The sequence below is a fragment of the Synchiropus splendidus genome, chromosome 14 (genome assembly GCF_027744825.2).
Source record: "Synchiropus splendidus isolate RoL2022-P1 chromosome 14, RoL_Sspl_1.0, whole genome shotgun sequence".
Taxonomy (NCBI): domain Eukaryota; kingdom Metazoa; phylum Chordata; class Actinopteri; order Syngnathiformes; family Callionymidae; genus Synchiropus; species Synchiropus splendidus.
This window is the reverse complement of record NC_071347.1, coordinates 7515653-7532219: the sequence shown is the minus strand read 5'-3', so window position 1 is coordinate 7532219 and position 16567 is coordinate 7515653. Positions and strand designations below refer to the sequence as shown.

General features: G+C 43.6%; 1 protein-coding gene and 1 long non-coding RNA gene across 4 annotated transcripts; one reads left to right on the top strand and one right to left on the bottom strand.

The window, feature by feature from the left end:
• The first annotated feature begins 1848 nt into the window (after nt 1–1848).
• Nucleotides 1849–15408, top strand: pik3c2g (phosphatidylinositol-4-phosphate 3-kinase catalytic subunit type 2 gamma). Of its 3 annotated transcripts, none has more exons than XM_053886443.1 (33): nt 1849–1987; nt 3586–4018; nt 4096–4175; nt 4812–4969; nt 5046–5160; nt 5240–5351; nt 5822–5892; nt 6000–6063; nt 6713–6838; nt 7026–7056; nt 7935–8118; nt 8195–8317; nt 8379–8507; nt 8908–9022; nt 9094–9227; nt 9517–9705; nt 9771–9864; nt 9934–10028; nt 10125–10305; nt 10370–10477; nt 10563–10655; nt 11829–11958; nt 12020–12156; nt 12216–12385; nt 12459–12615; nt 12703–12812; nt 13023–13191; nt 13255–13373; nt 13456–13549; nt 13614–13677; nt 13747–13826; nt 13905–14030; nt 14797–15408. In XM_053886443.1, the coding sequence occupies exons 2-33, from the start codon at nt 3638–3640 to the stop codon at nt 14947–14949; spliced, it is 4092 nt and encodes a 1363-aa protein (XP_053742418.1). In that variant the 5' UTR covers nt 1849–1987; nt 3586–3637; the 3' UTR covers nt 14950–15408. The 3 variants fall into 3 exon arrangements, with proteins under 3 accessions (XP_053742418.1, XP_053742417.1, XP_053742416.1); XM_053886442.1 differs by lacking the exon at nt 1849–1987 and adding an exon at nt 3230–3296; XM_053886441.1 differs by lacking the exon at nt 1849–1987 and having other exon boundaries at nt 3236–4018.
• Nucleotides 11535–12343, bottom strand: LOC128771200 (uncharacterized). The gene is made up of 3 exons (XR_008416599.1): nt 12201–12343; nt 12000–12105; nt 11535–11936 (listed from the first exon to the last, which is right to left on the bottom strand). It is a non-coding gene; the product is annotated as an uncharacterized LOC128771200 (long non-coding RNA).
• Nucleotides 15409–16567: the final 1159 nt, after the last annotated feature.

The window sequence follows — 16567 nt, the reverse complement described above, 5'->3', positions numbered from 1 at the left end:
GTGACATCATGTGACATTGGCCTGATGCAGGATTGGCTGAAAGCCTTCTTGCTATTGTCTGATAGCAAATGTTTTATCATGAATTTGAAAGGCTCAGAATTTTAAAATAATGAATTTAAAAAGTGAAAAAAATTGAATTGTGAAATTTAAAAGATTCAAATGATTATATTTATTCAAAAAAATGAATTCATGAATTCCGCTACTAAATATCAACACTTTCAATATTCTGGTGGCACAAAGATACTTTCATATATATATATATATATATATATATATAGAGAGAGAGAGAGTGAGAGAGAGAGAGAGAGAGAGAGAGAGAGAGAGAGAGAGAGAGAGAGAGAGAGAGTTATTCTTTTAGCTATCAATATTGTCATTATTATTAATTTTGCCATCTTCGTTTTATTGAATAAAATCACATTCTTAGTGTCCTTTTTCTTTATCCTAATTTATGATGCATATTTATGTTTCATTGCCTCATAGTGCATCGTTTTTTGATCCTATAACATATGTAATCATTATTTGCGTCATGCTTTTTCCCATGGTATGTTTACTTTGTTGTTAGCAGGTGTTTCAGTCTCATAGAGTCCCTGGTTTGAGTCCAGCATGATGAGTAATGTTTGTTCTCACTGAGCTTGAGTGGGTTTCCTCTGGGCGCTCGGCCTTCCTCCCTCCGTTCAAGTGCATACTGAGGTTAAATGCTACCTCTTACTTCTACCCAAGAGTGTATCTGTCTCAGTCAGCTGATAACCACAGAATCCTGGGCATCAGGAGCAAAAGATGGATGAAAGGCATCAAACCCCGAGTCACAGGCCTGAGAGAATTATCCAGCATGACTATAATAATCCAACTTGACTATTTTTTAAAGAGGATAGTAAACAAACATGTCAATAAATAACGTTTTATTCCAATATTAAGAGTAACGTCAATGCATCAAACAGTGGTAGCTTTGAAACGGTATATTAAATTTTGTGTCAATTGATTTCATTCCTTTTCTAAATTTGTATGGAACAAATGTACAATGTTTAGATTAAACTTCATTCACTCATTAAGATTTGACAAATGTAGAGAAAAGGTAAGTGCATTTTTTTCATCCTTCAAGGAGGGTGAGCATAGATTTTTTTTATTTGTGACTATGATAGCGTCTTCTCTTTTGAGTCCCACGTCTTCATGCCATCACATCTGTGCTCTGCATGTGTCGAAACCATCCGACCTCCCGAACTTTGTCCACAAGCTTCTCCACCTGACATGTTCCTCTTACACATTCATTTCTGTCACTTCTTGTATTCCTCTGTTTTTCTTCATGCCCCATAGTTAGTGGTAAAGGAGAGCTTCCCTTCTTTGTATAGAGGTTCCTGTTGCAAGACAAAATGAAGACCTTTTCTGTTTGTTTTTTTGAGTGCATGTTCCTGACTTGACTCAAATGAAATGTACCAGTAGTCTCCGCTCGTCTTCTCCTTCAATGTCCTCCCACTTGTCCTGGTCTTCAGATGGATCGTAGGTGTAGATTGGAATCAGTCTGTGACGGAGCTCATCCAGTCTGGCTCAGAATACACACACGGTCACCACAATAACGACAAAACCTATTGTACAACAAGGGTCGCAGCTCTACCTGACCCTCCTCTTGATGTAGAGCACCTGCAACCAAGCAAATATTTCAGACCATGTGCTGTCCATGAAGCAGAGGAGAGAAGGAGCAGAGAGGAATCTCACCATCGCCACGACACATCCCGCCATCGTGATGAACAAGAAAGGTAGAAGAGTATAGAAAGCGAAATACCTCCGGGCTGGATTTGGGGTTGAAATGTGCATAGTTGTGTGATTTGAATTCATTTTCCTCCACCAGGTTTCCTCTGCCCCCTGGCTGTCAGAGGCTCACCCACTGCCTCGCTTGACTCAGTCGGATCAGAGCCACTGCTGTTGTTTCCACTGCCATGATGGACTCCCAACCCAAGATTCTTCTGTGGTGTAACAGCAGTAGATATTTAAGGTGCTTATTTGCTTCGACTCTAAATAACTGATACACATTCACTGTACATCCACACTGATATAGATTCATGGCTAAAGGAGGATAGGATCCCTGCTCCTCCTCCCACTGTGGCCACAGCAGTTTAAACAAGAAATCTGTGACACAGACTGAGGTCTGACAGATATGATGAAGCACAAAGAAAAGAAACACAATGAGAGAAAACTGTGAGCTCTTGAGATGCACTCTCAAATGAACTCTGAACTGAATATTTTTTAGATTGTAAGGGAAAAGTCTCCAAGGTAAAAATGAAGCTTTTAATTTTGTAATGGAAAATGAGGTCCAATAAAGACAGTTTTAAGGGACTGTCTTCTCACTATGAAAGAATATGACATTTATTTAAAAAGCAGTAAAATATAAATGATTTAATGAAAACTAAACTTAACAGTAAAATAAACAAATAATCTCATGACTACATTCATCAACAATGAAATACCAGATTCTGTGTGAAGGAGGTTCTATTTAAAAGTACTTTTTACAGCAGAAACATTACTTCATCAGTATAGTACAAGTCGGAAATAGACCTGATTTGAATGACCAGATTCCTGTACTCAGCTGGAGACTTGACAAGGGATTGGATCAATAACAACTGAAGTTAAAATGTTAAAAGCAGACTGTATTTAGTCTAATGTACTTACCTCTGCTAAGTCATCCAGTGCCCTGCATTTCGGTTTGCAAAAGAAGGATGGATACACACAACGTGTACATAATACAACCTGTCAAATTACATTCCTGTGTCAGGAGTGGTTCAGTGATGTCGGCGCTTTTATTCCAGGAAGCTATAACTTCTGCTGCTTTCGGGAACGTGTTTGTTACGGCGTTCAAAGTGAAACATGCTGAGAAGGTGTAACTTGTTTCTGGAAATGAACTGACTGTAAAGTTTGCTGCTCATCTGTGTGGTTCCATAGGTCACATTATACACACTTATAACACAGAAACTCTGTCCTGGATGTCCACTGCGAACTTATTCTTCTGCTTGCTACCCAAGCTTGCGACCATAGCTTCATCTTTGCCTTCTACCTTAGCTCTTTCCTGATCATGACACACTGATATTGGGACAGATTTCCTCTCTAATAGCAAGGTCTGAGTTTCTTTTTATCCAGCAGAGGGCAGCTTGTCAGTGCTGTTGGGACCTGAGAGAGGAGAGTGGGAGGGCTGAGGAGAGTGGGAGGGCTGAGGAGATTGAAAGTGGTCAAACTGGCTTCTGTCAAGACGTCAGCTCTCGTGTTGAGGACGCACTGAAAGAGCTCTGATGGTGCATCGGTAGAAGCATGTGAGTAACTATAACAAAGACATAAACTCTTCTGTGTGTAAAACATAAAGAGACTTGTTTAGTCTGATCGAGCTTATAATGCGACCGGAACAGGCTCTTGCTGCTGCTGGAATGTTTCTCTGTCTTTGACCTCCAGAGGATCAAGAGTTTACCGTCACAAGCCTCGCTCTTCCCTCTCAGATTGGAGCGCTCAGTGATCTTTAGACGTCTGAATCAGTCAGTTATAAAGCAGCACATGTCCTCACGGTGTCCTGTTCTAATGATTGACTTGTTGGGTATTCCTGCTCAGACTCTGAGGGAGGAACCCTGCAACATCCAAGAGGTCTCTTTCAGGAAATAGAATGGATCCACATGACCACGCTTCTGACTTCCCGAGTCTGGACTTGTACACTGATGCTCCTCAGCCTTTGAGAGAGGATCTATACGTGGAGCACACATATGAATCACTAACAACTGTCCGTCAAACTGTGGACCCTGTGTACGAGAGCAGTTTTTTTGGACTTCTACCTGATGGAGAAGGGGCCTCGGCAGATGCCAGACAGGCCACCAATGCTGCCCCTGTGCTGCTCAGACATCGGTTTCCCAGTGAGGCTTTGCCAGTCAGACGCAAGCCTCCTCCCTTACCTCCAAGACCACGCAACTTGGGGAAAAAAACAACGTCCTTCGATCTCCCAGACCACGCACCCCAGCTGACTCGCTCCAACACTGAAGTGGGCCGTCATGTGAGTCGAGTCTTCCACTTTATGAAATTGAAAAATGAACTTCAATAGAGGATGCATCTAAACAGTGTCTTTTGAAGGACCCATGGACCATCAGGGTCATCGACACTCCAGAGGGCAGCACCAGAGAGTCGGCTTTGTTTTGTGAATCCACGACTAAGTAAGTGGCATTTTTGATTCCATTGCTTCCACTTCATTTGACTGTAAACTGAAGCTCAAATCAATACTGAGGTTGCAAACTGAAGAGGAAAAAAATGTGATATTCTCAATATTCCATTTGTATTCCATACAGTAGGTAAAGCATATTATACTTTCTTTTTTAATATGTAATCTGCCATTTTAAGGTAGTTAATTGTTAAAATAATATCCATTTAATAGTCTGATTCAACTATCCTTGGTTTAAACTAAAAATGTGAACATTTAATTTGCAAATTTATTTAATCAGGTCCTGTTTCCTGTTCAGATTATGGCTATGAATTTAGTGTTCTGGTTGGGTTCCTTTGATGGAGCAGAAGTCCTGAAACAGCCCCCGACTCTCAGGGCAAGACAGTGCGTGGATGGAAGTTTTTGTTGATGTATATATGTTTTGGCAACAAGTGTGTACCTAAATTATAGTGTGAAAGGTTTAAATGTTCAGTGTGTAAAAATCTCTTTGGATTGTTTGTGACGAAGAAGCTAATGTTATGTATAAAGAAATGAACATTGAGTATTGTATTGTTCATTGTACATTGAAACTGTTCTAGAGTCAGAGTGAGCTTTCATTTTCACTTTGTAACCTGTCTGTGTTTCCCGTCAGACTGATGTCACGCTACAAACACTGGGACCAGGTTCATAACTCGGGTGTGGTGCGAGGTCGACTCTTCCCGGTTCACCCTGCCCTGCTGCACCAGGTCACGCTGAACGTCACTGTTGTTACTGACAATGACAGCTACCAGCTCCCTGTCCCCACCACCAGTACGACTGACACCTGAGCATGGTTTACATCCACTGGTGAGACCGGAGAGCTTTTAACCCTTCTTCTCTGATGCAGTCGACGTCAGCGTCCAGACTCTGATTGATCAAGTGGTCGAGCTGCTGGACCTTCCGCCCAGCACCGATGGACACTACGTGCTGAAGCTTTGCAACTCAGAGCAGTATCTCCAGAAGTGCGTCTGCTTCAACAGCACAGGGATTTATCTTCAGCTGTCACATTGCTTTTTGGCATTTTCCCCTCTTTTGTTCCAGTGACAGAATCCTGGGTTCACATGAGACCGTTCAACACTACACTAAGTTCAACATGGTGCTCCCGCTCCGGCTGCTAAACATCAACAACCTCACTCGTCACCTTTCCAGAATTGTGAGTCCAAATTCCCATTGGCAGATCATTTACTCAGAGGGAGCGGCTTGTGTGTGTGTGTATACCTGCATGCTTGTGAGCCAGCTTGTCATTGTTATCAGGGCAGCACAATGTCAGTAAGTGCACCGAGGGCACAGTCACTGTTGCAATGAAAAGTCAATGCTTTTGAATAAGCCACGTGTGAAACTTGTCCTGGTGGCTGAATCTGGCCCGTTGTGTGAGGGTTCTGAAAGAAGATGAACAGGTTAGCTGTCAATCATCTGTTGTATGTGCACGCAGATGAATAAACGCACACAAAATGGCTGCTGCATTAGTATTAAGCAAGTGGAGCAATAAAGATGCCAAACACAGGGAGATTTATTTTTTGTTAGACCGCTAGCTAGACTTAATAATTCACTCATGGAGTGTTCCAGTTTGGCAATCGCATGTGAAGGCATTTGAAACAGTCTACTAACACTCTTTCCTCTCAGGAGAAGGACGACATGGCCGTGTTCCATCTCTACCACTTTCTGCGTTTTGCCAGCATCTTCTCCGTGTCCAAGTGCGTCCACTCAAACTTTCCTGGAAGCGTTAAAAATTGTTACTGGTCAGATGACCAACTTATTAAACAGACACATCATCGACTAACTCTGTGTGCTTGTCCCTCAGGTTGAGCCTGAATAATGTGTTGGCGTGCTACAACAAAGAGGCCTCAGAGATTGTGAGAAGTCAGGTGAAACTATGAGGACTGCCACTCAACGCAAATGCCTTTACACGCTCACGGGCCATTGTGCAGTTCCAGTGGTGGAACTGGGTTTTCATCACTTGAGCACATCACATAGGTGGTTTGGTGGTCTCCAGTTTGGAACATAGAGTGCCTCCTCGGTGGTGTGACAGCAAGCTTCTGGGGGACTGGAGGAACATTGTCGGGGACTTCACCTCAGATACTATATTTGGAGTTGATGGCAGTGCAGCGGGTTCTTCATCCCTTTGGTCCTCGCCTACCGTGGGAACACATGGTGATCAGATCCGACAATTCCGCTGCAGAGGCTTATGCAATCTGTCACAGGGGAATGAGATCGCAGATACGCCACCAAATAGCTGATGACATTCTTGCCTGTTGTCTCTGGGATCACGGTTGGCTTCTGATATCCTGAAAATCTGAGCGGACATGATGTCGAGAGGGGGCGCTCTTGTGGATGAGTGGGTCCTCTCTGCACTGTCAAGCTGATTTGGGAACAGTTTGGGGCGCCAGTTTCGGATCTTTTTGTTTGACCAGCAAACGTGAAGTGGCCCCTTTGGTTCTATCTCATGGCATCAGTAGCATACGCTGTGGCACATTAGGTACTGAAATAGTAAGCCAGCTGTCCTCTCATCTGCAGTCAGGGGCCAACATAAGCGCCCTGGTGGAGGCGGTTCGCACCATCAGTAATCTTCTGTGTGGACTCTCGTGTCAGGACTTGGAGGACGCCATTGGAGGCATCAACAGAGTCAACTCGCTATTTCTGGTGAGCTGATTTGTCATGACACTTCTGGATGAACAGGAGCACGATGCTGCATTAGAAACTGCTCTACATCATTTGTATTTTTAAAGTAATATTGTTGCATTTTTTTAAATGAAAAGATTTCCATCATATTGAGTTAATTGTTTGTAGAAACTTAAAATAATAACAAGAAACATTTCTTTTTCGACAGTCTCGTGACGAAATGTTTCAGTGTGAGAGTGGTGAGTTGCTTCTTTTTAACATAACACATTGACCAAATCAGTTTGTTTTTAGTTTCACTGTCAGACAAAACCTGTTTTTTTTTGCTGTGGATTACTACAATAATTTCTCCTTGCTAGACGCTAGGATGCCGAGTGGCAAGGCTGTTTTATTACTTTACATGAGAAAGCACACATGATGTGGTGATGTGTTTGGACACTTCTGACTGGCTCACTCTTTTATGTAATACAAACCCGAAGCAGACTTCTGGTGTGATAACATGGGAAAGTTAAAAAAAAAAAAAAAAAAAAGCTTTAGACACTTGTGTGCAAGTATAAACACCATATATATGATTGTTCTGGTGTTCAGGAGTGACATGGGTTTCATGTCCAGAGAGATCTTTCCATCGCGAGTGGCTGTTGAAAGAGACTAAATCAGATAGTTTGAAGTCAACACTTCGAAGATACTAGTTCTCATTCTCTCTTTTATCAAAAAGAGAAATGATTTTGGCCTTGCTAACCTAACTGATGCAACACGTTTATCGTACAGAATTATGTGGTGACTGAATTACAGCAACATCTAGTGGTGTGTACTTTTACGACGTAATTCATAAATTAAAAATAAGATTTCTTTTCTCAGTCTGCATGAATGCAGCATTAACACATTCATATTTTGTATCATTCAAACCTTATTTTAAAATGTAATTTCAACTTGACTCTTGAGTCATGATCAACAACTTCTTTATGCTTAACTGTATTGTATTTATGTATATTGTATTATTATTGTATTGTATATTTAAACATGTGCGATACTGATTTTAACACCTGCACATGACTGTGGAAATGTGTTGAATTTTGAAGTCCTCATTGTCCGACCATGAATTTGTTGTTTTGTGTGCAAGCGATGCTCGTGCTTCACATGGCTCTTCAAAGAGTGCTTCAGGTGTTTTTTGACAACATCCAGTCCGACTTCCGTTGTCAGACAGAGGTCAACGTCCGGCCAATCTGCGACATAGAACAGAACCCTGAAATCCTCCAGTTCAACATCGCCTCGTTCTACCAACTGCAGCCCCCCTGGATGACATCGTAGGGCTTGTCATGAAGATCTGAAAAAAATCATAACACAAGCATATGTTTCTAATGTGTTTTCGTTGATTCTAAGTTACGAGTCCTTCTCCGTGACCTGTAAGGTGACGTACGTCAGGACGGAGATGTGCTCGGAGGGTGTTTCGGAGAACATCAGCACCGCCTTGGCTTTAGGAAACAAGATCCAGTGCAACCGCATGTGAGAGCCTTCAGCTCATGCTTCTTTTGAGGGAGGTTATTAAGACGTGACTTCCTTTCAGGATGGTGTTTCCTGTCCAGGTGAACAAGCTGCCGTTTGAGACCATGCTGACATTCCATCTGTTGGGCAGCAAGCGAGGGAAGACTCCGGACCTGCTGTGCTGGGCGGTGCTGCCACTCTACACCAACAAGTACAGTATATCAAAACATGGCTGCAAAAGTTACACGGCTCCTTGTTAAAAAAAAATCCTGAGCAGTAGATAATGTAAGAGTCAATGTTTTCAATGTCCAACATGTAGTCCTGATCAATGAATCATAACTACAACTTAGATTAGAGTGGATGGCCTTTAGCTAGAAGCTGTTAAGTCTACCTCTTATTACAGTTAAGTCTTGTTATAACTAAGTTGTTACCAACGTGGACATTGTCTCCAAAAGTCTACATGCAATGCCTGCAAAAACACTTTGAGAACAGCATTCTTTGAGATCATCATGTGATGACCATAAAAGTGTATTTTGTATTGTCAGCACTACTGACTTATACAAGTATTATTCTCAAACTAAAGTCGCTCTGTGCTTTTTATTTCTAACCAGGACTCTGGTGAACGGAACCATCCTACTAGGTATGTCCTCATCCTCCATGCCCCCCACGCCTCCTTCTCCTGCCCTCTATGACGGCCTCAGACAAGCTTCCGGGGTCATCATGCAGGTGAGTGTAGACATAAACAGATCCCAAAAAAGTTTAATATTATAATTCTTATTTGTGCTTCTTTCCTACAGCTGGAGTTTCGGGCCGAACATCAATGGAGGTATCTGAGGCCGATCGCCCTGCCAGGGTCGGTTGATTTCTCTCCGCCATGTGAAGATGCGCAGAGGAAGATTTTGGAGATCTCAAACCATCACTGCCCTCGATTGTGAGTGTGTGAAGGCAACAGTAGCTCCTACAAAAGGCCTGAGGTGTTCAGTGAGAAATCAAAAAATGATTTTGTTGGAGCGACATTTTTCATGGTTAGAAATACTTTTCAGGACTAAGCCAAGGCTCCACTTATCTTATGAATGAACAGAAGCTCAGTTTGAACCTAACACTGGCCACTTTTGTGTCTGTGACATTAAGAAAATATGCCTTCAGCGATTATGTGGACTTCTGAGGCCGACATTTCCGCTGTTTAACAAGCCAAGTGATGAATCCTCCTTTGTTCCCAGTCTCTCTCCAAACCAGAGGAAGTCTCTGTGGGACAAACGCCACTGTTGCAATAGAGCCAACACTTTCCTGCACTTGCTGCTAGGTGTCGCCCCCCGGTGGCAGCCTGAAGACCTCACAGAGCTCTACACTGTTTTAAAGAACTGGACCATCAGTCGACCAGAAGAGGCTCTTTTCCTGCTCAGCGACAGGTTCCTCACATCGCAGCGGCGCGAGCTCTGACCGTTTCTGACCAGCAAGTTTTCCCTTGTGACAGTTTCCACGATCAGACCGTGCGGAAAGCTGCGGTCCAGTACTTTGAAGAGAATTCCGATGAAGAGCTGGAGCAGTTCCTGCCTCAGCTTGTTCAAGTGAGCCGCTAGATAGGTGATGCCTATCCGTCTCTTCATCATCTTCATCTTCATCATGTGATGCTGCAGGCACTAAAGAGTGAGTGGGAACTTCATGGACCGCTGGTGATGCTGCTGTTGGAGAGATCCATGAAGAACATCCGTGTTGCCCAACAACTTTACTGGTGACAACATCTGATGCTTTTGAAGCTGATGCTGACTTTTTTTTCTCCAAGCCATTTCAATATGAGCCATTTACCAAGCCACACTTGCACTTTCAGGCTGCTGGAGGATGTTCTCGTGGACCATCACTACTACGGCTGGTACAGTAAGATCCGTGCTGCGCTGCGTTTCTGCTGTGGGGAGGCTTTGAGGGAGGAGCTGGACAACGAATCCAAGCTGGTGTCAGTGCTGGTCGAGGTGGCTGAGACTGTTCGCACTGCTGACAAAAGCAAGCGGAAGGTTGTCTGTTGGTCAACCTCTCTCTTAATAGCAGCAAGCTGAAGGCAGTTTTTTTGGTCTCCAGAACATCATGGGCAGAGAAAAGTCAAAGATTCAAGACTTCTTCAGCAGCGGAACTCACTGTTGTCTTCCCCTGGATGCTGCCGTCCGCGTACAAGGAGTGGATTTGCAGGTGAGAATGCTAAGGTCGTGCGATCAAACGTCACAACCCGTGTGGTATTTCAGCGTAATCACTGACTTTGAACTCTGGTTTTCAGGCCTGTAAGGTCTACAGCTCCTACACTGCTCCTATTGGTGTTTCCTTCATCTGCACCGACTCTCTGGCCAAGAACGTCAGCATCATCTGCAAGGTGCGAAAGCATTGGCTTTCTTAGTTGTCTGCTCACTCCGTCTGGTGACGTGTTCTACCCTTTTATTACAGCTATGATAATGCACCTCACCCAATGTATTGAGTGAGTGCTTTTGTGCCCTTTCTCAAGATAAGCTGAAGTTCCAACGTCTGACATGTGTTCAGTATTAAGGCCTGTTTATGCTCAACGTTTCATTTGAATACTGACCGACTCCATTCTACCTGGTGTGTAGCAATAGTTAGATACAAAGAAGACATAGCAATGGTGGAAATTCTCCATCCTTCAGTCACGATATATTTCACAGCCTCTCAGACCTGCCTCCTACAATGCTGCCTCTATTTCATCTTTTGTGCAAGAGGGACATCTTCAAGACTTCATCCGCAGTCGCCATGTTTGTTTTGGAGTTGTCATTGTCATAAACTTGCGACTCTCGGCTGCTCCCCCCGGTGGATATATTGGTGTGTATGTATGTATATATATATATATATATATATATATATATATATATATATATATTGGTATAACAGCATTATCACCGCAGTATCACCGCAAAAACATCCAAAAACCGAGTCGGGCGTCAGGGGGCCACATGACCAGGCCTGTCATACCCAGAATGCACTTTGGTGATTCACGACGTAGAGAGTAACAATAAAGTTAACTGACAGAAAGATGCCAACAAGTTGCATAACATCCATGAATCATGGCAAAATATGGTTTTGTGAATTATTTACAAAACCATGATTGACAAACCAGCTTGACTGGACACTTAAAAAAAAGGCTTCAGTTGCTTTTCCCCAAAAGTATGTTTATAAGAGACATGACGTGAAAGCAAAATGAATATAGTTGATGGTCTCATGGCAGCTTTTAGAAGCGGTCGAGGTATTAAACTGAATGGTAAAAATTAATATCAATCATTTTTTCTGCAATTGTAATTGATTCATGTGTTCAAACTATTGTTTCCAATATATATTTCATTAAACAAAATACCCAGCACTGAAACTGTGATAATAATTTTGCAACACATATTGATGACGCAATGGTTTTGTGATTCCGTTTAAATTAAGTTGAATTCAAATTTGATCAGAAACGGTCTGTATGATCTTTAAAAGTCCTCCTGCAATGTACAAAAGTCATGAATTTTGGGACAAGAAGCACTTTTTTTCTGCTGATCAGACCAGCGATGACCTGCGGCAGGACATGCTCGTGCTCCAGATCGTCCGAATCATGGACCGCGTGTGGCTCCAGGAAGGGCTGGACCTGCGGATGGTCACGTTCAGGTGTCTGTCGACAGGCAGAGCTCAGGGTCAGTTTCACCTCTCTCTGTAAATCTTAGTGCTCACTCACTCATTTCATGTGATCCTCAGGCGTCATAGAGGTGGTGCCAGACGCAGTGACTCTGGCTAACATCCAGCAAGAGTGGGGCCTGGAAGGGACCCTCCGCGCAGACACCCTGAAGAGATGGTTCAGCATGTACAACCGGACCAAGGATGACTATGAAAAGGTTGCAGAGAGTTTTTCTTCCATTGTTCGTGAGAGTTAGCAAACCTTGTCCCTGCTCAGGCTGTGATGAACTTCATCCACTCATGTGCCGGATGGTGTGTCGCCACCTTCATCCTCGGCATCTGCGACCGTCACAACGACAACATCATGCTGAAGCACAGCGGACACATGTTCCACATCGACTTCGGCAAGATTCTGGGAAACGCGCAGATGTTTGTGATGGTGAAAAGGCAAGACCAACACGTTCTTCATTTGAATGTCGCCAGGCTTCTGTGCTACTGAAATAATCTCTGTCGCCGCCAGGGACCGTGCCCCGTTCATCTTCACCTCAGAGATGCTGCACTTCATCACCGCCGGCGGAGAGAAACCTCAGCACTTTCATTTCTTTGTGGAGCTTTGCTGCGAAGCGTACAACATCATCCGAGGGCGGTCTGCTCTCATCCTCAGTCTGCTGGAGTTGGTAAACATCACACTGTCAAGAGATGCTTTCTACAGTGGGTGAGGACGTGCACATAACCACCTCCGTCTCTGTGCGTGTGACTTCCAGATGCTTAACGCCGGAATGCCGGAGCTGAAGGACTCTCAGGACCTGCGGTTTGTTCTGGACAACCTCCGACCCAACAACACGGACCTGGAGGCAACGTCTTTTTTCACAAAGTAATTTCCTTGTTTCGTTACCTGCACTCACACAGGAGCGTAAGAATAGGGAATAATGTGAGTAGACATTTCTGGGTGGAGTTTGGATGTTCTCCTGGTGCTCTCCAGTTTCCTCCCTCACCCACCATTCCTTTAAGGAGATTAGAGTGAATGAATGATTGAATGAATTAAAGCAATTTTGCCACTGGAAATCATTTGATTCTCTCGCAGGAAGATCAAGAAGAGCATGGAAAGCGTCGCAGTCAAGCTCAACTTCCTGTCTCACAGCATAGCTCAGGGGAAGAAAGAGTCCAAAGCACACAATGGGATTCCGGGGCCCAACACCAACATACAGGATGTGACCATCCAGGGCTGCAGCACTGACAAACAAGACAAATGGGTACGGCCCACACCACAGGTGCAGTTCCAGTCTCGGGGTGTGAAAGCGCTCTGTTCTCGACAGGTCTTTGACTTGAAAGTCACGATTGACGACGGCTTCCTCACCAGCCAGATGACCTTCGAGCAGCTGGAGCAGATCCATCGGCAGCTGCAGAAGCGCTTTATCGAGTCCACACTGCCTCAGTAAAGGCTCCCAACACACACCAAGCCTCGCTTTTGTGAATGACTCAGCCTCCCTGATGAATCCTATCGACCTGCTTTTCAGATTTCCTCGCAAGTTATTCTCGATCACCAAAAGCAAGAGGATGTCTCAGCTGAACAAATACCTCAAACAGCTATTTGAGGGACCGTGCAAGGGGGTAGGTGTGGTCCAGCTCTGTTTATGTATCTCAACAGCAACGTCTCACAACCTGTCGCCCGCAGAACGAGTACGTCTGCAGCTTGTTCTTGGACGGTCCGGAGAAAGAGCAGGAAGCTGCCGCTAGGGGTAACTTCTAAGGTCTATGAAGAGATGTCGAGTGAATTACAGACTAAGATGAGTTGATGTGATGTGCAGAAAACAGACCTCAGATTCAGCTCTTCATTTCCTACGCCGACTCCAAGCTCTCAGTCCTGGTCAAGCACCTGAAGGACATCGTAAGTGGAAGTTTGGGTCTCACTCTGCATTCTCCTCCGTCTGAAGCATCCCGACATATCACTGAGTTTTGCTGCTAGAAACACACTAACGGTTCCAACCCTGACGCGTACGTGGTCACCCGTCTGAGACTGGACCCTCAGGAGCTGTCCAAGAAGAAGACCAAAATCGTGAGGAACAACGACAACCCCACTTTCAATGAGCTGGTACGCGCTTCATATCATATCTGATTCTGGAACCAGAGTGTGATGTGTTCCTGTATAGATCCACCTCTGTTTTGAAGAGTAGAATGTCTGCAGTAAATGTCAAACATACATGATAAATGAAGGCAAAGCAGCCATAACAAAGTATCTCCAGCTACTTATACAGTATTGTACATTTTCCATTGTAACAGAGGCTTTTCTGCAGTTTCCTTGGAAGTAGGACTGTTACATATCAGATTTTCAGGTCACGATTGTCGTGAGGAAAAACGTTTATTATCTAATAATAATAATAATAATAATAATCCACTGGCTATTAAGTCACATCAGCTATGACTTCTGTTTTAACTGAAACAAGTACTTATCTGTCAATAGCTGGGGACACTGCATTTGTTAAATAAATAGATAAAAGGGCTTATACAACAAAACATTTATGTGATGAACAAAATTGATGTTAAATTTCACCTGGAATCATGTGTTGTAACTACAGCAGAGATGCAGAACTCTCTGGTCAGTGAGGCCCAGACTACAGCAGAAGTATTTGCTATTGCTCAACCTTTTCATCCACCAGAACTACTGTAGTCTTTTGTGACAGCTGGAGGCATCAGTGCAGACTGGGAGCAAGGCGGTCATAATGTTATCATAGACTGGTCATTGACTTGTTTGTGGCTGAGTCTTCCTAAACAGAATCATACCAATTGAAAGCCTACTCTCGAGTATGTGTGCCTTGTCGTGTATTTGCCATATCAAACATGTCTACCTTGATCGGCAGCTGCAGTACAACCACGTCCCTGTGCTGCACGGTACAGTCCTGGAAGTGGCAGTGAAGAGCAGGAAGTCGTTTCTAGCCTCCACTTGCATCAAGCTGCGGGACGAGCTGCTGAACAAGGAGGCCTGGTTCCCTCTGGGCTGCAGCGACATCTAAAGGGAGGTGCAGGGACAGCTCTTTGCCGGCAGATGGCGCAGTCACGTTGGTTTTGGAGCTGGTGAAACTACTTGCCGTACAAACGCTGTTTACTTCCGGAAGAAGATGAACGAGAACCCGTCACTTGCACTTTACTTGGCGCTCACACTTGTGAGTCACTTTTTAAATGTCAGTGTGGCAGATTGAGATGGAAATTATGCTGCACTGACTTTGCTTTTGTAAAGAAATGTTCACTCATTATTCTTTGGTTCAACTTGCTGATTGTTTGCACTGGACTTTAAAGGTAAAGCATGAATGCATTTTTAATATGTATTTACACACTTTTATATCACAAAGTCTGTGCAAGATTCTCCAATTCAAAGGCTTATGTTAATGAAGGATAAAACGTTGTTACTCGTTTTATCAGAAGTAACTCAACTGTTAACTCTCAACCTAAAATGTTATTGTGCTTGTTATGAAATAAACTACTTATTTATTTGTAATTGTTTTTATTGTTTCATCTTTACTTAAGCAAAACAAGTGTTGGCTAAGACGTGAGCTAAGTTTTCTTTCTGAAAGGCTGAAATATGAAAACATTTCTGGTATTTATTAAATCCGCATCCATTCCTTCAGTTTGTATCAAATTATTTCTGACGATTCTAATTCTAATGCTAAGGCTCAATATTTGTTTTTGGCGGCGCCGCAGGTAAAAGAGTGTAACTGCAATATTTCGAAAAGATGGGATGCCACGTTTGTTTGTTTATGAGGAACGATCGTGGCAAAAATGTGCTCACCGATGACAATATACTTAAGATATAACTCAGTTTTTTAGGTGTCATGTAAACGTCCTCAATGATAGCCAGTTCACTCTGGTGGTCACATGGGTGGCCTCACACTCAGGACACGCCCATTTTTAAAAAATCTCATTAAAAAAAAAATGAAGTATAATAAAACATGAAAACTTAAATGTTGTGAAAAAATACAGTTAGCTCAGTGAGTATTAAAAAAGTACTAAAAGCGCCACCTGTCTGAGAGTGTGAACTTAATTTTCAGGTCAGTTCAGAGTCGTAAAGGTGGATTTCAGTGGTCACCCTGACACGCTTCACACCTCACATGACGCCACACCGTCTCCATCTCACACTCCACGTGCAGTAGCTCCATTTCATCTCCCATTGTGGCTCCGAGTTCCTCTCAGCTGCACGTACCCGACACCTGAATGCTGATCTGAAATGACTTCAGCATCAGGCTGCGGATGTGACCGTGACAACAAAAAGAAAATGAAATTTAATGAAAAGCAAGCGATGCAAGAGCTGGAGAAACAATGCTACACACACAGAGAGGAGCGAGTGATGCAACCGACCTTATTGAAATTGAACCTGAGAAGAGAAAGTCAGGAGCTCTGTATCACCAGCACGTGCCTCGCCTGGTCTTGGCACTTCAGCTGTCACACCATCTCAGCCGTCCAACTCTTCTTTCTTCCAGTCCAGTTCACTGCCCAACCATTGATGAGGTTCCCAGATGGATGCAGTAATATGTGTATTATAAAGTCAGAAGTCCCAGAGTAAATAAATCATTCACACCACACCAGATAAAACACCACATTTTAATTCCCACCACGCAGGAATATTTCCTAATTTCC